Source organism: Chelonia mydas, chromosome 5 (assembly GCF_015237465.2).
Source record: "Chelonia mydas isolate rCheMyd1 chromosome 5, rCheMyd1.pri.v2, whole genome shotgun sequence".
Taxonomy (NCBI): Eukaryota; Metazoa; Chordata; order Testudines; family Cheloniidae; genus Chelonia; species Chelonia mydas.
In genome coordinates, this window is record NC_051245.2 from 71,947,031 (window position 1) to 71,965,606 (window position 18,576).

An 18,576-nucleotide genomic window follows, 5' to 3' on the forward strand; every position below is an offset into this window, starting at 1 on the left:
ATCCAGATGCCAGATCTGGGCTTATAGGCTGAGATGCATCTGGGTTTGGAGTTATTTATTTATTTATTTTTGGTGCATTAGGGGCAACTACACTTGTTCTCTGTTGATGCCATAGAATTTCAAGGGTGGGGGCCAAAAATTGACTGGGTATGGCCAGATTCAGATAGTGGATCTAGGTTTTTGTGGTGCTGGTATGCGAGGATGTGCCAGGATCAAGTATTTTTTGGTGTTGTAGGAAGGGCTAGACTTGTCCTCTATTTAGGAGTTTAGAATTTGAGGAATCGGGGGCTAAAATGTGCCTGACTCACCCACTATTGTGCTGAAATGCATCAGGAACCAATTCGTGTGTGTGTGTGGGTGTGAGTAATCGGAGCGTCTAGATTCGTTCTCAGTTTTTGATGATACACTTTGAGGGCTTGGGGCCAAAGATGGGCAGGATCCAAGTGGATCCGCCTCTTACCTTTTCCCATCTCCAGAGCAAGGGAGCGTGGGGACCTCTCCCCTTCCTCCTGCCTTGCCCCTCGCCGGAGGGGCTCCACCTCCACCCGCGCTCCCAGGGTATTTGTTGGTTGCGCGCCGCCCAGCCCCAGCCGCACTCGCTGCCTGGCTCGGAGAGTACCGGGGCGCCCCTCGGCCGTGCTGTGCTCCCGGCGCCTGCTGCCATGGGACCCAAGGCCGCCTCCGGCTTCTACCTGGGCAGGAAGCCCGCCGCCCTGCTCGCGCTGCTGCTGGCCGCGCTGCTGCTGGCCCTGGCCGTGCTGGGGGCTCTGTACGGGCGCTGCCTGCAGGAGGTGGAGGCGCTGCGGGCGGCAGCGGCTCCCCCCTCGCCCACAGCCGGCCCGAAGGAGGAGGACGCCGGCTGCTGCCCCCCCAGCCCCAGCCCCAGCCCCGGCAGCACGCGCCCGCCGGGGGCCTGGGACAACTCCCGCCTGCCCCGCGCTCTGCTGCCCCTGCACTACGAGCTGCGGCTCTGGCCCCGCGTGAGCCCCGGCCAGCCCGGCCCCTTTGCCTTCTCCGGGCAGGTGAACATCACGGTGCGCTGCGCCCAGGACACGGCCACCGTCCTGCTGCACAGCGCCGAGCTGGAGCTGTGGGGCGCGGCCGTGCGGGGGCCCCTGCCCGAGGGGCCGGCCGGTGGCGGCAGCATCGAGGTGGCGGAGCTGTGGCTGGAGGAGCGGCAGGAGTACGCGGTGCTGGCGCTGCGGCGGAGCCTGCGGGCCGGCGGGCGCTACGTGCTGCAGCTCAGCTTCAGGGGGCCCCTGAGCGAGGATCTGGACGGGCTCTTCCTCACCCGCTACACGGACCAGGGACAGAGCAGGTGAGAGCGCGGGGGACAGGATAGCTCAGTGGTTGGAGCATTGGCCTGCTAACGCCAGGGTTGTGAGTTCAATCCTTGAGGGGGCCATTTCGGGATATGGGGCAAAAATTGGGTATCGGCCCTGCTTTGAGCAGGGAGTTGGACTAGATGACCTCCTGAGGTCCCTTCCAACCCTGATATTCTATGATTCTATGACATGCCGCGCCAGCTGGGCGCCCGGGCAAGCGGGCAGCTAAGCGCTGCCTGGGGTTTAGTGTAGGGCAGGTGCCGGACTTCAGCGCCCGGCTCCGAGGATGTGGCCCCGAAGGGCGCTGTGCTCCGGCCAGCCCCAGAAGAGTTGCTGGCTAATTCCCGAGCCAGTTTCTGAGATGACCGCCCAGGAAAGGGCGTGGGCACTTCTGTTCCGGTCAAAGGGTGGGACACCAGCTCCTCCTGGCTTTAGAGGCCCTTCTTTTTATAGTGCCATCATATGAGGATCAGAGGGCCCGATCCAAACCCATGTAGGTCAATGGAAAGATTGCCCTTGACTTCAGTAGGCTTTGGCTAATCCCCTAAATCAGTGGTTTTCAACCTGTGGTCTGGGAACCCATGGGGGTCTGCAGGCTGACTTCCACTTGAAAATTTTTAGGGGGTCCGCAAATGAAAAAAGGCTGAAAACCACTGCCCTAAGTGCTTGTTTTGGTGGGTTTTTTGGGGGGGTGAGGTGTGGGGGGGGGGGCACACAGCCAGTTGTCTCTCTTCTTTCCTCTTTTCCCAAAAAGGAATTATAAGCTTTTTAGAGATGGAGCAAGCTGAAACCGAAAGCTCAGATCTGATCACATCTTGCATTTTAGGAAAATCAATACAAATTTGCAATCACACACACATCTACTTAGTAATGTCCTCTAGTGGTATCTCTATTTTTGTATCTGATCTTAGCTGAAGAAAATTTCTCCTTTGCCGATAACTTAAGTTCTCTCTTTGTCTGTTATGTGGAGTTAAACAACAAAAGCACTTTTGTAGCTATAGAACATATAAAAGACACTATAAAAATAATGTAGTCTTGTCTGACAACAGGAATATCCCTCCCCTAACCTCTGCCTTTCAGGTTTACACAACCATACAGTTTGTTATTCATATATTTGTGATAATGTGTTAGCAGATCCTCTATGAAGGAAAAAAGTCACAGCAACATACATTCATTCACATCCTTAACCTGTTCCATGCTTTTTATTTACCAAGGTCACAAAGCTATTAAACAAGACTCTGTAGGTTCCCTCTGCTGGCTTGCAATCTGTAGGTCTGGTTCTAGAGTCCTTATTCTTGCTGAGTAAGGTAGCACTTATGCAAGTAGTTCCGTTGACCTCAGTGTGAGAAAGTGCAACTCAATACAGTAAAGGTTGCAGGATTGGGGCCTTTGGGCCCTATATATTAGCTGTGTTTTATGGTATGTCTCTTCCTTTCTCTCCCTCCACAATTACATTGTGACTCATTATGAAAAACAGATTTGGCAAAAGCTTGTGTCTGTTAAAGTTAGCTGTTGCTGGATTATTGGCACTGGTATCCTCTCAAAAGAGAACTAAATGGTCAGCACTGTTGCAGTTATATAGAAGCTATAGTTGCCTTTCCTGTGATTATCTGATGTTACAAATAAGACCAACTAGTTGATGGCTTGCAAAAAGATGCTGGAGCCCCTTATTTATATTAGCCCAGGTGTCCACCATAGAACCAATTATGTGGCCAAAACTATAGTGCAAAATGCAGCTCAGACATCTTTCAGCATCCTGTAGCTAAAGAACTACAGTCCCCATAAAGTACAAGTTTCTCGCACAAATTAGCATAACAGCTCAGAGGAAGTCAATATTCAAATTTTAAAGTGAAATAGATGGGGAGCTGTTTTTCTAGTGTTCATCAATACCTACTCTAGGTCTGCAAAGACAAATCTGAACAGCACAGATCTGCTGGCCACTTCTATTCTCCCAGGCTGCTTCCCCGGTCTCATCTCCCTCCCTAGTTTACTGTTACAGCCTGTACCCTAGTTGCCACAATGCCTTCCCACTCCGTCATCCATGATTCTTGTCATTCATGCCTCCTCCCCAGGCTCTGAGTTGTGTTGCCAAGCTCTCCCTTGGCAGCACTATTCCTAGTCTCAAGGAATTCCACAGGCTTGTCAGAGCAGCCCCCCCCCCCTTCTGGCGAATCACAGGAGGCTCATCCTAGACAGAAGAGCTCTGTAGGGGAGCAACAAGCTCGACATCACTGATGCAATTAGCTTCCCTGATCTAACCCCATCACATGAACAAGTGGTACAGACACATGCTTTGTGCTAAAGATGACAAATGTGGACCTTGTCGGTCTGCTTCCAGTTTTGCTCCCCAGCCTTCTTACCATTCTGCATGTCTCCTTCTCCCCAACCTCTCACACTTGCTAAGCTTCCCAACGCTACTTCTAGTCCAGTAGACTTTCTTAGGTCTCCCAGAGTGGGGCTCCACTCTGGCAAACCATAAAAGGTTTGTCCAATGGAGCAGCTGCCTCAACAGAGGCAAGCTATGCTGCTCTGTGCTCTGACTGCTTCAAATCTCCCCTTCCATTAATGTTAATATGAGGGACTAGGACAGCTCACACATCCAATGTATCATCGTCAGACTCAAATGCAAAACCTTAACTCTGACCTCAGATGTTTTCATGCACATATGACACATTATGCACTTCACCTGTATGTCTGTCTGTAGAGAATATATCTTAATTGAGCTAAGGTTAGAGTTCAGGCTGTGTGTTCGAGTGGGGTTTTTTTGTTTTTGGGTTTTTGTTGTTGAGGAATTAGATGCATGAACTGCAGGTGTATGTTGGAATAAAATGGTACTTAGGTGTAGAGTGGAGGAGTCTGTGACTGTTGTTGTTAGGTGGTATGAATGTTAGTGTTTGCTTAATTGCAACTATAAGAGTCAAATCACCAATGACAGTACTTTACACTTTCAAAATTGTACACACAATATAGAGACACTATCAACTTCAACTTGGCCCAGTACAAGTTAAATAAACAGAGTCATTTTAAATAAATTAACCAGCAAAATTGCAATTATGTGCTTACATGTTTCATAGACTTTGTGCTGGCAAATTTCATCCTAAGAATCTGGAAACAAAACTCATTAAACAAAAGTGAAACTTAATTAATTGATTTTCATTGTCCAAACTGAGATGCACGAGGTAAACAAAACACATCAGTAAATGGGATTTTTAATTTTTTTCACCTTTAATAGTTTAAGGAGTAGTGAATTGTTCAAGGTTAATAGAGCTAGAATTAGAATTCTGGCATTCTTGGGTCCTAACCGACTGATTAGTTCACTAGATTAAGTTGTCTATCAGCGGGTTGGATATTACGAGAATGTGCCAACTAGATAATATTCATTTTGCTAAAAAAAAATCCATTCATGCATGAACACACACCAATAATAAAAAAACCTTAATTTTTTTGTTTTATTGAAACAAAAAGTGTCATGTGACTTTCATATAACCAACTCCACTGATACCAAATCTGGAGATTTAACTTCCACTGACTGCTTTTTTCCTTGTTTTTTATTTATTTATTTTATTTTGAGAAGTTGGTTGGCATGAGAGAAGAACAGTAAGAGCTTTTATTTGGACAAATTTCTTCTATTTTTTCCTGCAATCTTCATCCGTTCTTTCATGGATCTCTTTATACAATGGTATTTGTCTAATTACGGAGTTTGAGGAAAACTAGAAGGTCATAGTGGATGGCTTTGTTGCAATGGGATTCCTTAACTGTGACGGGGCCATAGACGGAACCCATATCCCTATCTCGGCACCGGAGCACCAAGCCGGCGAGTACATAAACCGCAAGGGGTACTTTTCAATAGTGCTGCAAGCACTAGTGGATCACAGGGGACATTTCACCAACATCAACATGGGATGGCCGGGAAAGGTACATGATGCTCGCATCTTCAGGAACTCTGGTCTGTTTCAAAAGCTGCAGGAAGGGACTTTATTCCCAGACCAGAAAATAACCGTTGGGGATGTTGAAATGCCTATAGTTATCGTTGGGGACCCAGCCTACCCCTTAATGCCATGGCTCAGGAAGCCATACACAGGCAGCTGGACAGTAGTCAGGAGCTGTTCAACTACAGGCTGAGCAAGTGCAGAATGGTGGTAGAATGTGCATTTGGACATTTAAAAGTGTGCTGGCGCAGTTTAGACTCGGTTAGACCTCAGCGAAACCAATATTCCCACTGTTATTACTGCTTGCTGTGCGCTCCACAATATCTGTGAGAGTAAGGGGGAGACGTTTATGGTGGGGTGGGAGGTTGAGGCAAATCGCCTGGCCGCTGGTTACGCGCAACTAGACACCAGGGCGGTTAGAAGAGCACAGGAGGGCGCGGTGCGCATCAGAGAAGCTTTGAAAACCAGTTTCATGACTGGCCAGGCTACGGTGTGAAAGTTCTGTTTGTTTCTCCTTGATGAACCCCCGCCCCACACACACACTTGGTTCACTCTACTTCCCTGTAAGCTAACCACCCTCCCCTCCTCCCTTCAATCACCGCTTGCAGAGGCAATAAAGTTATTGTTGCTTCACATTCATGTATTCTTTATTTATTCATCACAAAAATAGGGGGATAACTGCCAAAGTAGCCCAGGAGGGGTAGTAGAGGAGGGAAGCACCGGGAGGGGTGGTGGAGGAGGGAAGGACAAGGCCACACAGCACTTTAAAACTTTAAAACTTATTGAATGCCAGCCTTCTGTTGCTTGGGCAATCCTCTGGGGTGGAGTGGCGTGGTGGGGGTCCTCCGACCACCCAGTTTCTGGGCATCTGGGTGAGGAGGCTATGGAACTTGGGGAGGAGGGAGGTTGGTTACACAGGGGCTGTAGCGGCAGTCTGTGCTCCTGCTGCCTTTCCTGCAGCTCAACCATACGCTGGAGCATATTAGTTTGATCCTCCAGCAGCCTCAGCATTGAATCCTGCCTCATCTCATCATGCTGTCGGCACCTTTCAGCTTCAGCCCTCTCTTCAGCCCGCCACCTCTCCTCCCGGTCATTTTGTGCTTTCCTGCACTCTGACATTGTCTGCCTCCACGCATTTGTCTGTGCTCTGTCAGTGTGGGAGGACAGCATGAGGTCAGAGAACATTTCATCGCTAGTGCGGTTTTTTTTTTCGCCTTCTAATCTTCACTAGCCTCTGGGAAGGAGAAGATCCTGTGATCCTTGAAACACATGCAGCTGGTGGAGGAAAAAAAAGGGACAGTGGTATTTAAAAAGACACATTTTCTAGAACAATGGGTACACTCTTTCACGGTAAACCTTGCTGTTAACATTACATACATAGCACATGTGCTTTCGTTCCAAGGTCGCATTTTGCCTCCCCCCACCACGTGGCTAACCCTTCCCCCTGCCCCCTCCCCATGGCTAACAGCGGGGAACATTTCTGTTCAGCCACAGGCAAACAGCCCAGCAGGAGCGGGCAACTCTGAATGTCCCCTTAAGAAACCACCCTATTTCAACCAGGTGACCATGAATGGTATCGCTCTCCTGAGGATAACACAGAGATAAAGAACGGTTGGTTGTTTGAACGCCAGCAAACATACGCTGCAATGCTTTGTTCTGCAATGATTCCCGACTACGTGCTACTGTCCTGGCGTGGTAAAGTGTCTTACCATGGTGGACGGAATAAGGCTGCCCTCCCCAGCAACCTTTTGCAAAGCTTTTGGGAGTACATCCAGGAGAGCTTTATGGAGATGTCCCTGGAGGATTTCTGCTCCATCCCCAGACACCTTAACAGACTTTTCCAGTATCTGTACTGGCCGCGAATGCCAGGGCAAATTAATCATTAAACACACTTGCTTTTAAACCATGTATACTATTTAAAAAGGTACACTCACCAGAAGTCCCTTCTCTGCCTGGTGGGTCCGGGAGGCAGCCTTGGGTGGGTTCGGGGGGTATTGGCTCCAGGTCCAGGACAGACAGTTCCTGGCTGTCAGGAAAACCGGTTTCTCCGCTTGCTTACTGTGAGCTATCTACAACCTCATCATCATCATTTTCCTCGTCCCCAGGACCTGCTTCCGTGTTGCCTCCATCTTCATTGAAGGAGTCAAACAACAGGGTTGGGGTAGTGGTGGCTAAATCCCCTAAAATGGCATGCAGCTCATCATAGAAGCGGTATGTTTTGGGCTCTGACCCGGAGCGGCCATTTGCCTCTCTGGTTTTCTGGTAGGCTTGCCTCCTCTCCTTAAGTTTCACGTGGCACTGCTTCAGGTCACTGTTATGGCCTCTGTCCTTCATGCCCTGGAAGATTTTTTCAAATGTTTGGGCATTTCGTCTTTTGGAACGGAGTTCTGATAGCACAGATTCTTCTCCCCATACAGCGATCAGATCCTGTACCTCCCGTTGGGTACACGCTGGAGCTTTTTTACGATTCTGGGACTCCAACATGGTCACCTCTGCGGATGAGCTCTGCACTCACCTGCAGCTTGCCACGCTGGCCAAACAGGAAATGAAATTCAAAAGTTTGCTGGTCTTTTCCTGTCTACCTGGCCAGTGCATCTGAGTTGAGAGTGCTGTCCAGAGCAGTCACAATGGAGCACTCTGGGATAGCTCCCAGAGGCCAATACCGTCTAATTGCGTCCACAGTATCCCAAATTCGACCCAGCAAGGCCGATTTCAGCACTAATCCCCTTGTCGGGGGTGGAGTAAAGAAATCAATTTTAAGAGCCCTTTAAGTCGAAAAAAAGGGCTTTGTCGTGTGGACGGGTGCAGGGTTAAATTGATTTAACACTGCTAAATTCGACCTCAACTCCTAGTGTAGACCAGGGCTAAGTATATAAATGAATACCCTGTGTATGTATTCTTAGTACTCATTTACGTTCTGTTCTTTATGTTGTGACTTCATTTTATGGTACAACCTCCCTAAATAGCTTAGCAAAGTGGCAAAAAGATTTATATGAATTGTTCCATTCTATCCTTGATTTACCCTGAAGTAACTATGGTATGTAAGATTGCAGTCTGGTGAAAAGAATCCAGACAGTAGATTAAATCAAAGGAAGTCTATGGGTTGCAGATTTAACATGTTGCTTTGCTTTTCTGCTCTTGTCTGCATTCTTGATGTTCTTAAGTCAATTTTTTGCATATCTTTTCTTATTTTAAATGACTTTCTCTGAACTTGATCCATGCAACACTATTTTGTAACTTCTCCTTCTTTGAGAGTGAAGTCTTCAATCTCGCCATAGTAGCAGTTTCCTAGCTCTGAGTCTCTTGCAGCTGTGCTGCCGAAACTCAAACCTCCTCCTGCAGTATGCATGTATTTTGGGGACATCATTTGTCAGGTCTAATAAGGTACCTGACAAGGTTATTTTAATTATTTTAGAAGACTAATTCTAGTGGATGATTGGATAGCTCAGGCACTATGTAATAGGGCACCTTTCGTCTCTAGGTCTTCAGTTCAAATCTAGGTTGATAGTTGTTTTGGTAAAGCCACTGTACAACTTGCAGAAGATAATGGTTTTCTATCACTTGTGCTAACAGTTTCTCCTGCTCAGATGTCCACATAGCTGTTGGCAGCTTAACAGAGGCGAAAGGCTTAATTGGCATTGAGAATGAACTTCTCTCTCCCTTTGTCAAATCAGAGTTGAAGCACATCGGTGAACTGGTTTGGAAAACCTGTGTCCATCTGTGCTATAATTCTTATAGAGCGAGAGCTCTCTAGTCCTCTCACAAACACTAAACTCACAAATAAGAAAAAAAGCAATATGAATAACAACACAATAACCATTAATGGTCTGTTTGATTATAGATAATGGCAAGTGATCTAAGTTACACACTTAATCAGGTCTTGAAGTTTGTGTAGGGGCGAGGGGGGAAAGGAAATGAAAAACGAAGGCACTATTTGTAGCCACTATGGAGTACATTTTTGCAGTACTTACAGCACCAAAAGGAATCAAATATAAGCCTGGCCCCACTTCTGGATGCTTTGCACTGGTCAGACAGTACAAAGTAGCTCAAAAGCTATCCTTATGGGGGTCAAGCTGTGGAATCCATGGGTGGCATGTAGCTAAGAGAGTCATTGTCAGGATCGGGTGGGGGGGGGGAGAGAAAGGTGTTTTAAAGACACTCTTATCTTCCTTCTTCCTACTTCAGTTGTATTGGATTAACTCCGTGGAATTTGGGAGGCATGTTTTACCGTCAGACTACATGCAGAACTTTCACTGCTGTGAATTGAGTGCTGTGTGCTCAGATCAAGAGTAGTATATGTCCCCATAGAATTTGTACTAAAGTACTGGCTTAATTTCATGTAAATCTTAGGATTTTTGAATACTATCCTAATCAGTGCAATTTTTCTTAGTACCCATTCTGTACACAATACAGTCTTGCCCTCTGATAGCAAATGTAGCTGATTCTTGAAGACTCACAAGTTATTTACTCCTTCTCATAACACAAGAACTAGGGGTCACCAAATGAAATTAATAGGCAGCAGGCTTAAAACAAACAAAAGGAAGTATTTCTTAACCAGCGCACAGTCAACCTGTAGAACTCTTTGTCAGAGGATGTTGTGAAGGCCAAGTCTATAACAGGGTTCAAAAAAGAACTAGATAAATTCATGGAGGATAGCTCTATCAATGGCTATTACCCAGGATGGGCAGGGATGGTATCCGTAGCCTCGTTTTGCCAGAAGCTGGGAATGAGTGAGAGGGAATGGATCACTTGATGATTACCTGTTCATTCACTCTGGGGCATCTGGCATTGGCCACTGTCGGAAGACAGGATACTGAGCCAGATGGATCTTTGATCTGATCCAGTATGGCCATTCTTATGTTTTTATGTTTTAGATGAACACTGGTAGGTGTAAATGGGCAATCCACTACCTGTTCTGGTGTTTTTTTTTTAAATTGTCTGTATTATGTCAATTGATAAGGACTAGAAACAGGACCAATATGGATTACCGAGTACTAACAGTTACATACTAAAACCTGTTGTCTACCCTAAAACTAAGATGGTTTACACTAAGCTATCTTCAAGATTCAGTCGCCATACATGGTTTAAATGAGTTCAATGTGGTTGTAAGCTTTTTAAAATTTGTAGTTGTGTGTAAACAGTGTTAATGATTTCAAAAATGTTACTTCCCTAAACAGTTGGGACATGGGGAGAAGGTGGAAACTGTTGTAGTACTTCCGGTGTCATCCTAATACTATTATGTTCTAGCAAGAAGGCTGTTAATAGGAGTTATTGGAGAAATGCCAGCTTATCCCCTATAAACATGAAGTCTTTATACATGATGAAAAAGATTTCCAGTGTTTTAAACTTAGTTCATTTCATATGAGGTGAAATACAACTTGGAATAGCTGAAGTAATCATGCCTTATTCTTAAAGAGCCTGTTAATGGTCAGGTTGCCCTTATTTGGGAATACTCTAATTCTGATTTTATTTTGCTAACCTCTGGCATTGTTATACAACAGGGATTGGCAACTTTTGGCATGCGGCCCAGCAGAGTAAGCCCCCTGGTGGGCCAGGCCGGTTTGTTTACCTGCCGTATCCACAGGTTCCGCCGATCGTGGCTTCCACTGGCCGCTGTTCGCCACTCCAAGCCAATGGGGGCTGCGGAAAGCGGTGCGGGCGAAGGGATGTGCTGGCCGCTGGTTCCCGCAGCCCCCATTGGCCTGCAGCGGCGAACCGTGGCCAGTGGGAGCTGCGATTGGCCAAACCTGCAGACACGTCAGGTAAACAAACTGGCCCGGCCCACCAGGGGGCTTACCCTGGCGGGCTGCGTGCCAAAGGTTGCCGATCCCTGCTATACAACATTTCTTAAAATAGTTCATAAAAAGGTTCATTTTCTACAAATTTCTTTGAGCAAAAGAGGAATAGTGGGGGGAGTTAATTTGGCTGCTTATACAATGCTGGGCCTTAGGAAAATAAAATTCCATTTGGACTGATTTGTGTCAAATGTGGTAGATTTGCAATGCGGAATAAAGTTTACTAGCAATTCAGTCACATTAGGATCTTTTAAAAATAAGCAAACAAACAGTGACTCATACAACTGCCTGATCTGAGGTACTAGGGGTGAAACACCCACTGTTTATGTACAGTAGATGAAGCATTTTCATATATTTTTTTTCATGTGGAAATCTGCTGGAAAAACAACCTTTAATTCATTTTGTAATAATGCCTTGGCTAACATGTGTTGTGCTTTGTAATGAAAATTATTTGCTGGCAGTGTGCCAAATTCATGCAGGCTCTCTGCTAGCTTCTACTGGCACAGATTCTGGCATGGCGGGGAGGGGGAAGAGGAGGAGGGGAATAGAAATTCCACTGGGGTTGGGGAGGTTGCAGTGATGCAAGGTGCCCACAATATCTCCTAAGACCAACAGCAAGTTCTACCCCAATACTGGGCATTGCTGGTTGGGGAGGGTTATGGTTAGGGTGGCAGATTTATGCATTGATATACTCATTAAGTCCACCCCCGACATAGCCTATGCCATTGCAGCTCCTATGGAATCCATAGAGATTAAAGGTGCTCTCTAACTCTGTGGAAACTCTAAGGGAGGGCTATCATAGTTTGAGTGTAACTGCCCCTGTATTCCTCCTCCGCGCTCTCTTGAGGGCACCCATTTAAAGATTTCTGGCTCCCAGTCCTTACCTCTTGGGCAGAGACCCATGTCTCACTCCACCCTGACTGGGGTTCTTTAAGGCTGCACAGCTCCCTGCATTTACACTGTGATATCCCCAGTAAGCCAGACTGCCTAAAGGGCCACCAGCTGTACTTTGTTTTCTCTCTAGAGAGGCTGTGTGTTGCTTGTAATTATAGGTTACCACAGAGCTCTTTCTAAGCAAGCACTTGTATTCTAACAGGGAGAACATTAAAAACAATAGAAGATCTTTAGGTGAGCAAAAATGCTTACCAGAGATCACCACCAACTCCACCCTCAAGCTCTGGTCAGTCCTTCAAAACCCACAACTGGGTTTGCCCTGTTACATGTTCATGACAATCTCAGATTCAGAACCAGACCCCTGGCTGGGCAGTTGAGCTGTTTCTTTATACAAGCCCTTAATCTCCAGTCTCCTAGAAGAGGTAATCAGCAGACAATGACTCTTTTTCCTCAGGGCTTAGTTTCAAAAGGCTGAGTTTTTGCATAACTCGGGATGGGGATTTTGCATTAACCTCTCCCTAAGTATTCCTCAGGAACTCCACTTCACACTTATTGTCAAAAAGTTTATTCTTTTCTGGCACATTTGCAATATAGTCCTTTGAACTACCAGACTTCACATCACATCTCCCCTCTAGAGGGGTTACATATAATCCCAGCTCAAAATAATACATAAACTTAATACTATAAAGATTTTCAAGGATAGTGCAGGAAATTGCCATCTGTTGCATCTCCCCTGCCAAAGTGGGTGTAACTAGGGCTATGTCTACACTACAGCTGTCTGAAAAATTTATGTCATTCATAATATTCCACTCCCCTGACATAAATTACACCGACATAAGCATTTGTGCGCACAGCGCTGTGTTGGTGGGAGAGCTTCTCATGCCGACTTGTGGAGGTGGTTTTTTATGCTGACAGGAGAGCTCTCTCCTGTTGGCATAGAGCATCTTCAGCTCATGCGCTGCAGTGGCGCAGCTGTATCAGTACAGATGCAGCACTGAACATAGAGATATGGCTTAGGATGGTTGACCTGCATCCTAGGGGAACCTATTGTCTTATTTCCTGGACAGGGCATCAGCAACCAAATTTGCATTCCCTTTAACACAAGTCATTTCCATCTTAATCTTGGCGCACTAATCTCTATTTTAGCAATGTGGCATTTGTCCTTTTCATTTGTTGTAGTCAGGTGAGTGGGGAATGGTCACTGCATGCAATGGTCACATGTCATCCAAAAGAGTACTCTGTAGTTTGCTGAGGGCCCACACCATAACCAAGCATTCTTTTCCCATTGTTGCATAGTTTTTTCTCAGGGATGCAATTTCTTGGTCCCACACACTGTGGGATGCCTCTCCTCTTTTCATCAGCTTGCATCAGCACAACCCTGAGCCTGTGTCAGAGGCATCTCTGAATACCATGGAAGCCTTTTCAAAGTTTGGATGTACCAGAACTGGATCTGTACTTATGGCTTCTTTCAGTTCACAGAAGTGGCATTGACTCTGTTTGGACCAGATAACCTTGTCTGACTTACCCTTCTTACACACAGATCAGTGAGGGACAACCTCTGCTAATATCTGGCCATCCCAGTAAAGAACTGTACCTGATTTTTGTGTCTGGGGAGTGGGGCAATTCTTAAACTCCACTCTTGCAGGCTCTGGTTTTATGCAGCCCCTTTCCACTCCATGGTCAGAATAGCCCACTTCGGCCACCCCCATTTTGCATTTTTCCACCTTTACAATCAGGCCTACTGTCTGAATGCTATAAAGCATCTTCCTTAAATGGGTCACATGCTCTTCCCAAATCTGACTGAAAATACAAATGTTATATTTTTTTGCTGGAGAAAGATTGTGACATTTTCCACAATGTCAAACCACTATATGCTCAGGATTTGGCACTGACAGCAAATGTGAATTGCCTCTAACACTGGAATGAGCATCATAACTTGGTCCCCTGTACCTATGTCAGAGCACATGTGGTGTGATCCTGCCAGACTTTCTGTTTCTTCTAAGCTCTAGATAGGTTCTCTCAGAGAAAACCCAGAAGGTCAGTGAGTTGGTTTTTTCCCCCAGAAACCCAACAAGGACTCCACCATGGACATTCCCTTGGGAGAAGCTGTACCTTCCCACTCTGCCCTCGTTAGGTCCAGGGAGCCCTGTACCCTCCTCCGATAGAGAAGTTCAAAAGGGGAGAATCCTGTGGATTTCCAGAGAACCTCCTAATAGGCAAATAACAGGTCAGGTAAATATTTATCCCAATAACCAGGCTGTTGGTCCACAAAGTTTTCAATATAATTTTAAGGATTCCATTAAATCTCTCAACCAGTCTGGCAGTGTGGGGGTAGTAGGGAGACGACCAAAATTGTGGAACCGCACATTTCTCCCATAGCCCTTCATGTAGGGCAGACATAAGTTTGCCCTGCAATCAATTAAAACCTCAGGGATAACCGCCCTTGTCCCTGGATGAATGTTGTTAGCAAGGTATCAGCCAACTTGTCTGACTCTATGGAGGACAGAGCTACTGCTTATTGATGGCGGTACTACCACCAGAATATACTTTTTCTCCATATGGGTAGTTTTGCTAAGGGGTTCCACAATGTCCATAGCAATCCTCGGAAAGCATTCCTCTATAATGGGAGGAGGAATCAGGACAGCCTTGCCCTTATTCCAACCATTTTCCACCCTCTGACGGGGTCACAGCTCTTTTGGCACTGCCTCAAAAACCCCAGCCCAGTAGAAATTCTGGAGTAAGTGCTGTTTGCTGAGCTGTATTCCCTAGTGTCCCAACTAGCCTGAGTAGTCTAAGATGGTACTTTTGTGATACCACCAATTGTCTCTGTATACTCCATGGCTCAACATTGTTAGGGAGCATCCACTCTTTATAAAGCTACCTCTGATCCCAGAGAAACCTTTCCACGCACCATCCTGTCAGGAAGTTGCCTGGGGAGTCTGCTGCAGCCCTAGGTTTTCCTTGAGGGGTCAGTTAATTGTTCCTGCATGATTTCCAAAGCAGAAACTGGGAGAGCTTAGGCTGATCACTGGGGCCCACTTACACAGACCTCAGAGGGGGAATCAGGAGGACTCTGCCTAGCCCCAGGCCATGCACTCACACTGTCAGGCAGCAGCTCAGAGCTGTGTGCCAGCTTTCAGCTTGGTCTGAGGCAGGGGCTCTGGCTTTCTGCTTTTGGCTCCAAGTAACCCTACAAGTGGCGCAGGCCCAGGACTGCAGGTCATTTCCCAACAAGACCTCTACTGGTAGTTCGGATGGTACCCCAGCAGTGCTAGGGCCCTGATTGCCACCCCATTTCAGGTGGATCTGAGCCACAGGGACATGGAAATGGGGACCTATTATTCTCTGAATGGTCATGAGTCTATCTGGAATGATCCATGAGGGGTCCACTGCTCATGGGCATACCAGTTACTTGGGTTCCAGTATCCCGCCATCGTTGGGCCATTTCCCATCCACCTCCACTGGGAAACAGTGTTTAATTGATTCCCATTTGGAGTCTGACAGAGTCATATTCACTGATGGGACTAATTTTGGTTCCACTGATGGTGGAGTCATTGCCACCTGGACCTGCTGTGTGCTACAACTAGCCTCTGATCACCCTAGCACCAGGCAGTATTTTGTCTTATGACCACTTTTATGGCAATAAAAACGCATCAGCTCCCCAGGTTCCCTTTTTGGGCCCTTGTTATGGTTTGCCTCCTAGCCATGTCTGGATTTAGCCCATTCTCCCTTGCGGGGGGGAGTGGGAGGGGGAGAGCTTGATTGGGTGGTCAGATTTGTGCTATCTCCCTTGATTTTTTTTTTTTTTAACTGCCAATGGACTGTCTGCATGTTGGTTGGCCATTTCCCAGATACGGTCATGCCTCTAGGATCTTTGTCTATTAGCCATTATTTCAGGTTGGGGTGGAAGAGTTTAAGGAATTGTTCTAAGCCCATTAATTCATAGACCTCATCGACCATGGAAACCCTCCAACCAGTTCCCCATTTTCTTACATAGCCCCTAATTTGAGTTGAAACCACAGATCATGTCCCTTTTTTTCTGAACTCCCCAAATCTTCTATATGCAGGGAGAAGTTTAAACTTTGGTAAGAAAGCTTGTTTATGTTGCCCATGATCTTTATATTTCTCTCTGTCCATAAGGGGGAAAATGTCTAAGTCCTTTGTGATAGTAATGCAGCCAGGCACCAGACCATGTCCTCCTGCCCTATCTTATTCAATTCACACCTCATTTTAAAAGCATTTAGAAACACATCAATGTCATCCCCTTCCTTAAAGCAAGGAAATAATTTGGAATCTCTGCCACTCACTGGGACAGGTACGTGGGTGTCTGGTTTCACGTACTGGATTAGGGTTTTGTGGGTGCACTCTGTCATTTTCAAGATGATGTCGACATTCCACGTCCTCCTCTCTTTCCTCATGCTGTCAGTGGCACTCCTTGTCTTCTCTCTCACCTTGGTGATACCCATCTTCAAGCATCTGGTTTTCAAAACACAGGTGGTTCATCTCCAGCTGTATCCTCTCATGGTCTACCTGTAGATCTGCCTCCAATCCCTGTTATGTGATGCATTTGGTTTGTACAGAGAATGGAAATTGCCTCTGTCAGCATCTTCCCTGCTTCTCTCCAGTAAGGATTTTCCTCAACTGTCTCAAGTTGGGCACCCAAAACCAGTGGACGCTTTTGAAAATTTGTCCATTGGATCCACTGGCTTCTCCCCTGGCCCGCTGCACTCTGCCCCAAAGCCCTCATCCAAACTACCACAAGCAGCATCTTGGAGCAGAGTTCTGCAGCATGCAGGTGCTACAGGGTCCCCATAAGCATTCTCTCCATGGTGTTCCCCAGTGCCATGGAACTGCTGCTGTAGGGTTCTTCTGTGCCTGGTTTGGGTGGAGATGAGGGGCACGTTTTACACATAAACACTTCCTATAATTCTTAATCCTTTAATAAACTCTACCTTTTTTAAAATAAGAAAGTTTGGATTAGAGAGAAAAGCAAGCATCCGCATCGAATCTACTTCTGATAAAATATGGGTGGCTACATAATTTCTGAGCACTTGACTGCTGTAAGTGGTCTGAACTATGCGTGAGACTTTAACACCATATTAGAAATCAAATAAGAAAAACAAAACCAAATATATAAAAATGTGAACTCTTCAGTTAGAAAAGAAAGACATGGAAGAAAGGTATTAGCCATTAAAATGGTTAAATTAAACAAGGCGCAAATCTGCACATGGATCTCTGCGGGGGACAACAGAGTCATAAATTTCTCTAAATAATGACTAACCCTTTTCTAAATCCACATATGTATATGATTTACCTTTTCTTTTTCTAACTTGGCAGATTTTGTGCACTATATAATGGTTTTGATCAGCTACAACACGCTGGATTAACCATATCTGTATTTCCAATTTAGTATGCTGATTGCATCACAGCTTGAACCAACATATGCCAGGACTGTTTATCCCTGCTTTGATGAACCTGCCATGAAGGCAACCTTTAATATCATAATTGTCCATCATCCCAGTTACGTGGCCCTTTCCAACATGCCTGCTATAGGTAGGTTAAAAAATGGACATCTGTATTTCTCCAAGTTACCTTAATAAAGGTTTGAATTTACTTGAACAGTGTATAATCATAGCACATTATTATACTGTATCATCCTGTACTATAGTGGTCTGTTATTGATGGGCTAAAGTCTCAAATATATGAAAATTCTGTTCAATTAACATGTTCTGTCCTAGCAATACAGAGCAATAATACAGAGCATTGACGGGAGGTTAACTGTAAAAAAAGAAATGTAAGTGGAAGGAGGTTAGCAGAACATGACGTTGCAGAGACCAGGTTCTTAGGTATGTGTGGGAAGACTTTGAATGGTCCTATGGCAGTCCTTGCTGGTCAAAAGAGTAATTTTGATACATTACTGGAGGGAGACTCCTTCTCCCAAAAGGAGGCGGTTGCTGCTCCTGTTTGGGGACAGAAAGGGTTAGGGTTTGTCTACATGGGGTGTAGGGTGAGGAACACTGCTCCCTGGAGTGCCCCCCTTGCATAATGTGACTGGTCTCCTCATTTCCAGTGCCTTTTGCAGGCATCTGACTCTAACAAGATCTTCCATGGCTCAGCCTTCCGGCCACGACACAAAGTTCAAACCCTTTCTGAGCTAACCGAAAGGTCCAAATGAAAATCAAAACAAGTCTGAATAGATTTTTTGCCCCCTTGGGCTACTTAAGTCTTCTGCTTCCACTTACAAACCCTATCTCAGGGTTCCCTGACACAGCAACCTACTCTACTCCCTGTGGGCTTTTCTCCAAAGAAGAGTCCTGTCACCTCTGCAGTCTCTCCCTGGATCTTGCCCCCATTTCAGGCCCACCACAGGGATTAATTCTATTTCTTCTGCCTTCCTAGTGAGAGCGAACTCCCTAACTCCCCTCTCCCAGGTCTTCTTCCCTCAGCTGAGCTCAGCTCCATTTAAGTTGTCCTCTGTGGCTGGGGTCAGTCATTCTAACTCCATTACAACCAGCTGGGATCACTAATTATCCCTACCTGGCTAGATCAGAGGAAAGGTTGAAGGGTAACTGCTAGGTCATGAGCAAGGCTCAGTCCAGCTTGCCTTAAAGGGCCAACCAGCCTGAGAGAGGG

General features: G+C 46.2%; 1 protein-coding gene across 3 annotated transcripts in view; it reads left to right on the top strand.

The window, feature by feature from the left end:
- Window positions 1–434: 434 nt before the first annotated feature.
- LVRN (laeverin) overlaps window positions 435–18,576 on the top strand; it is a 61,751-nt gene continuing 43,609 nt past the window's right edge. Inside the window, exons 1-2 of one of the 3 annotated variants that reach the window (XM_037901581.2) lie at window positions 435–1,318; window positions 17,354–17,496. In XM_037901581.2, coding sequence (XP_037757509.2) covers window positions 663–1,318; window positions 17,354–17,496 — 799 coding nt within the window. In that variant the 5' untranslated portion in view covers window positions 435–662. The remainder of the gene's footprint in view (window positions 1,319–17,353; window positions 17,497–18,576) is intronic. The other 2 variants (XM_037901579.2, XM_037901580.2) reach the window with 2 other exon arrangements.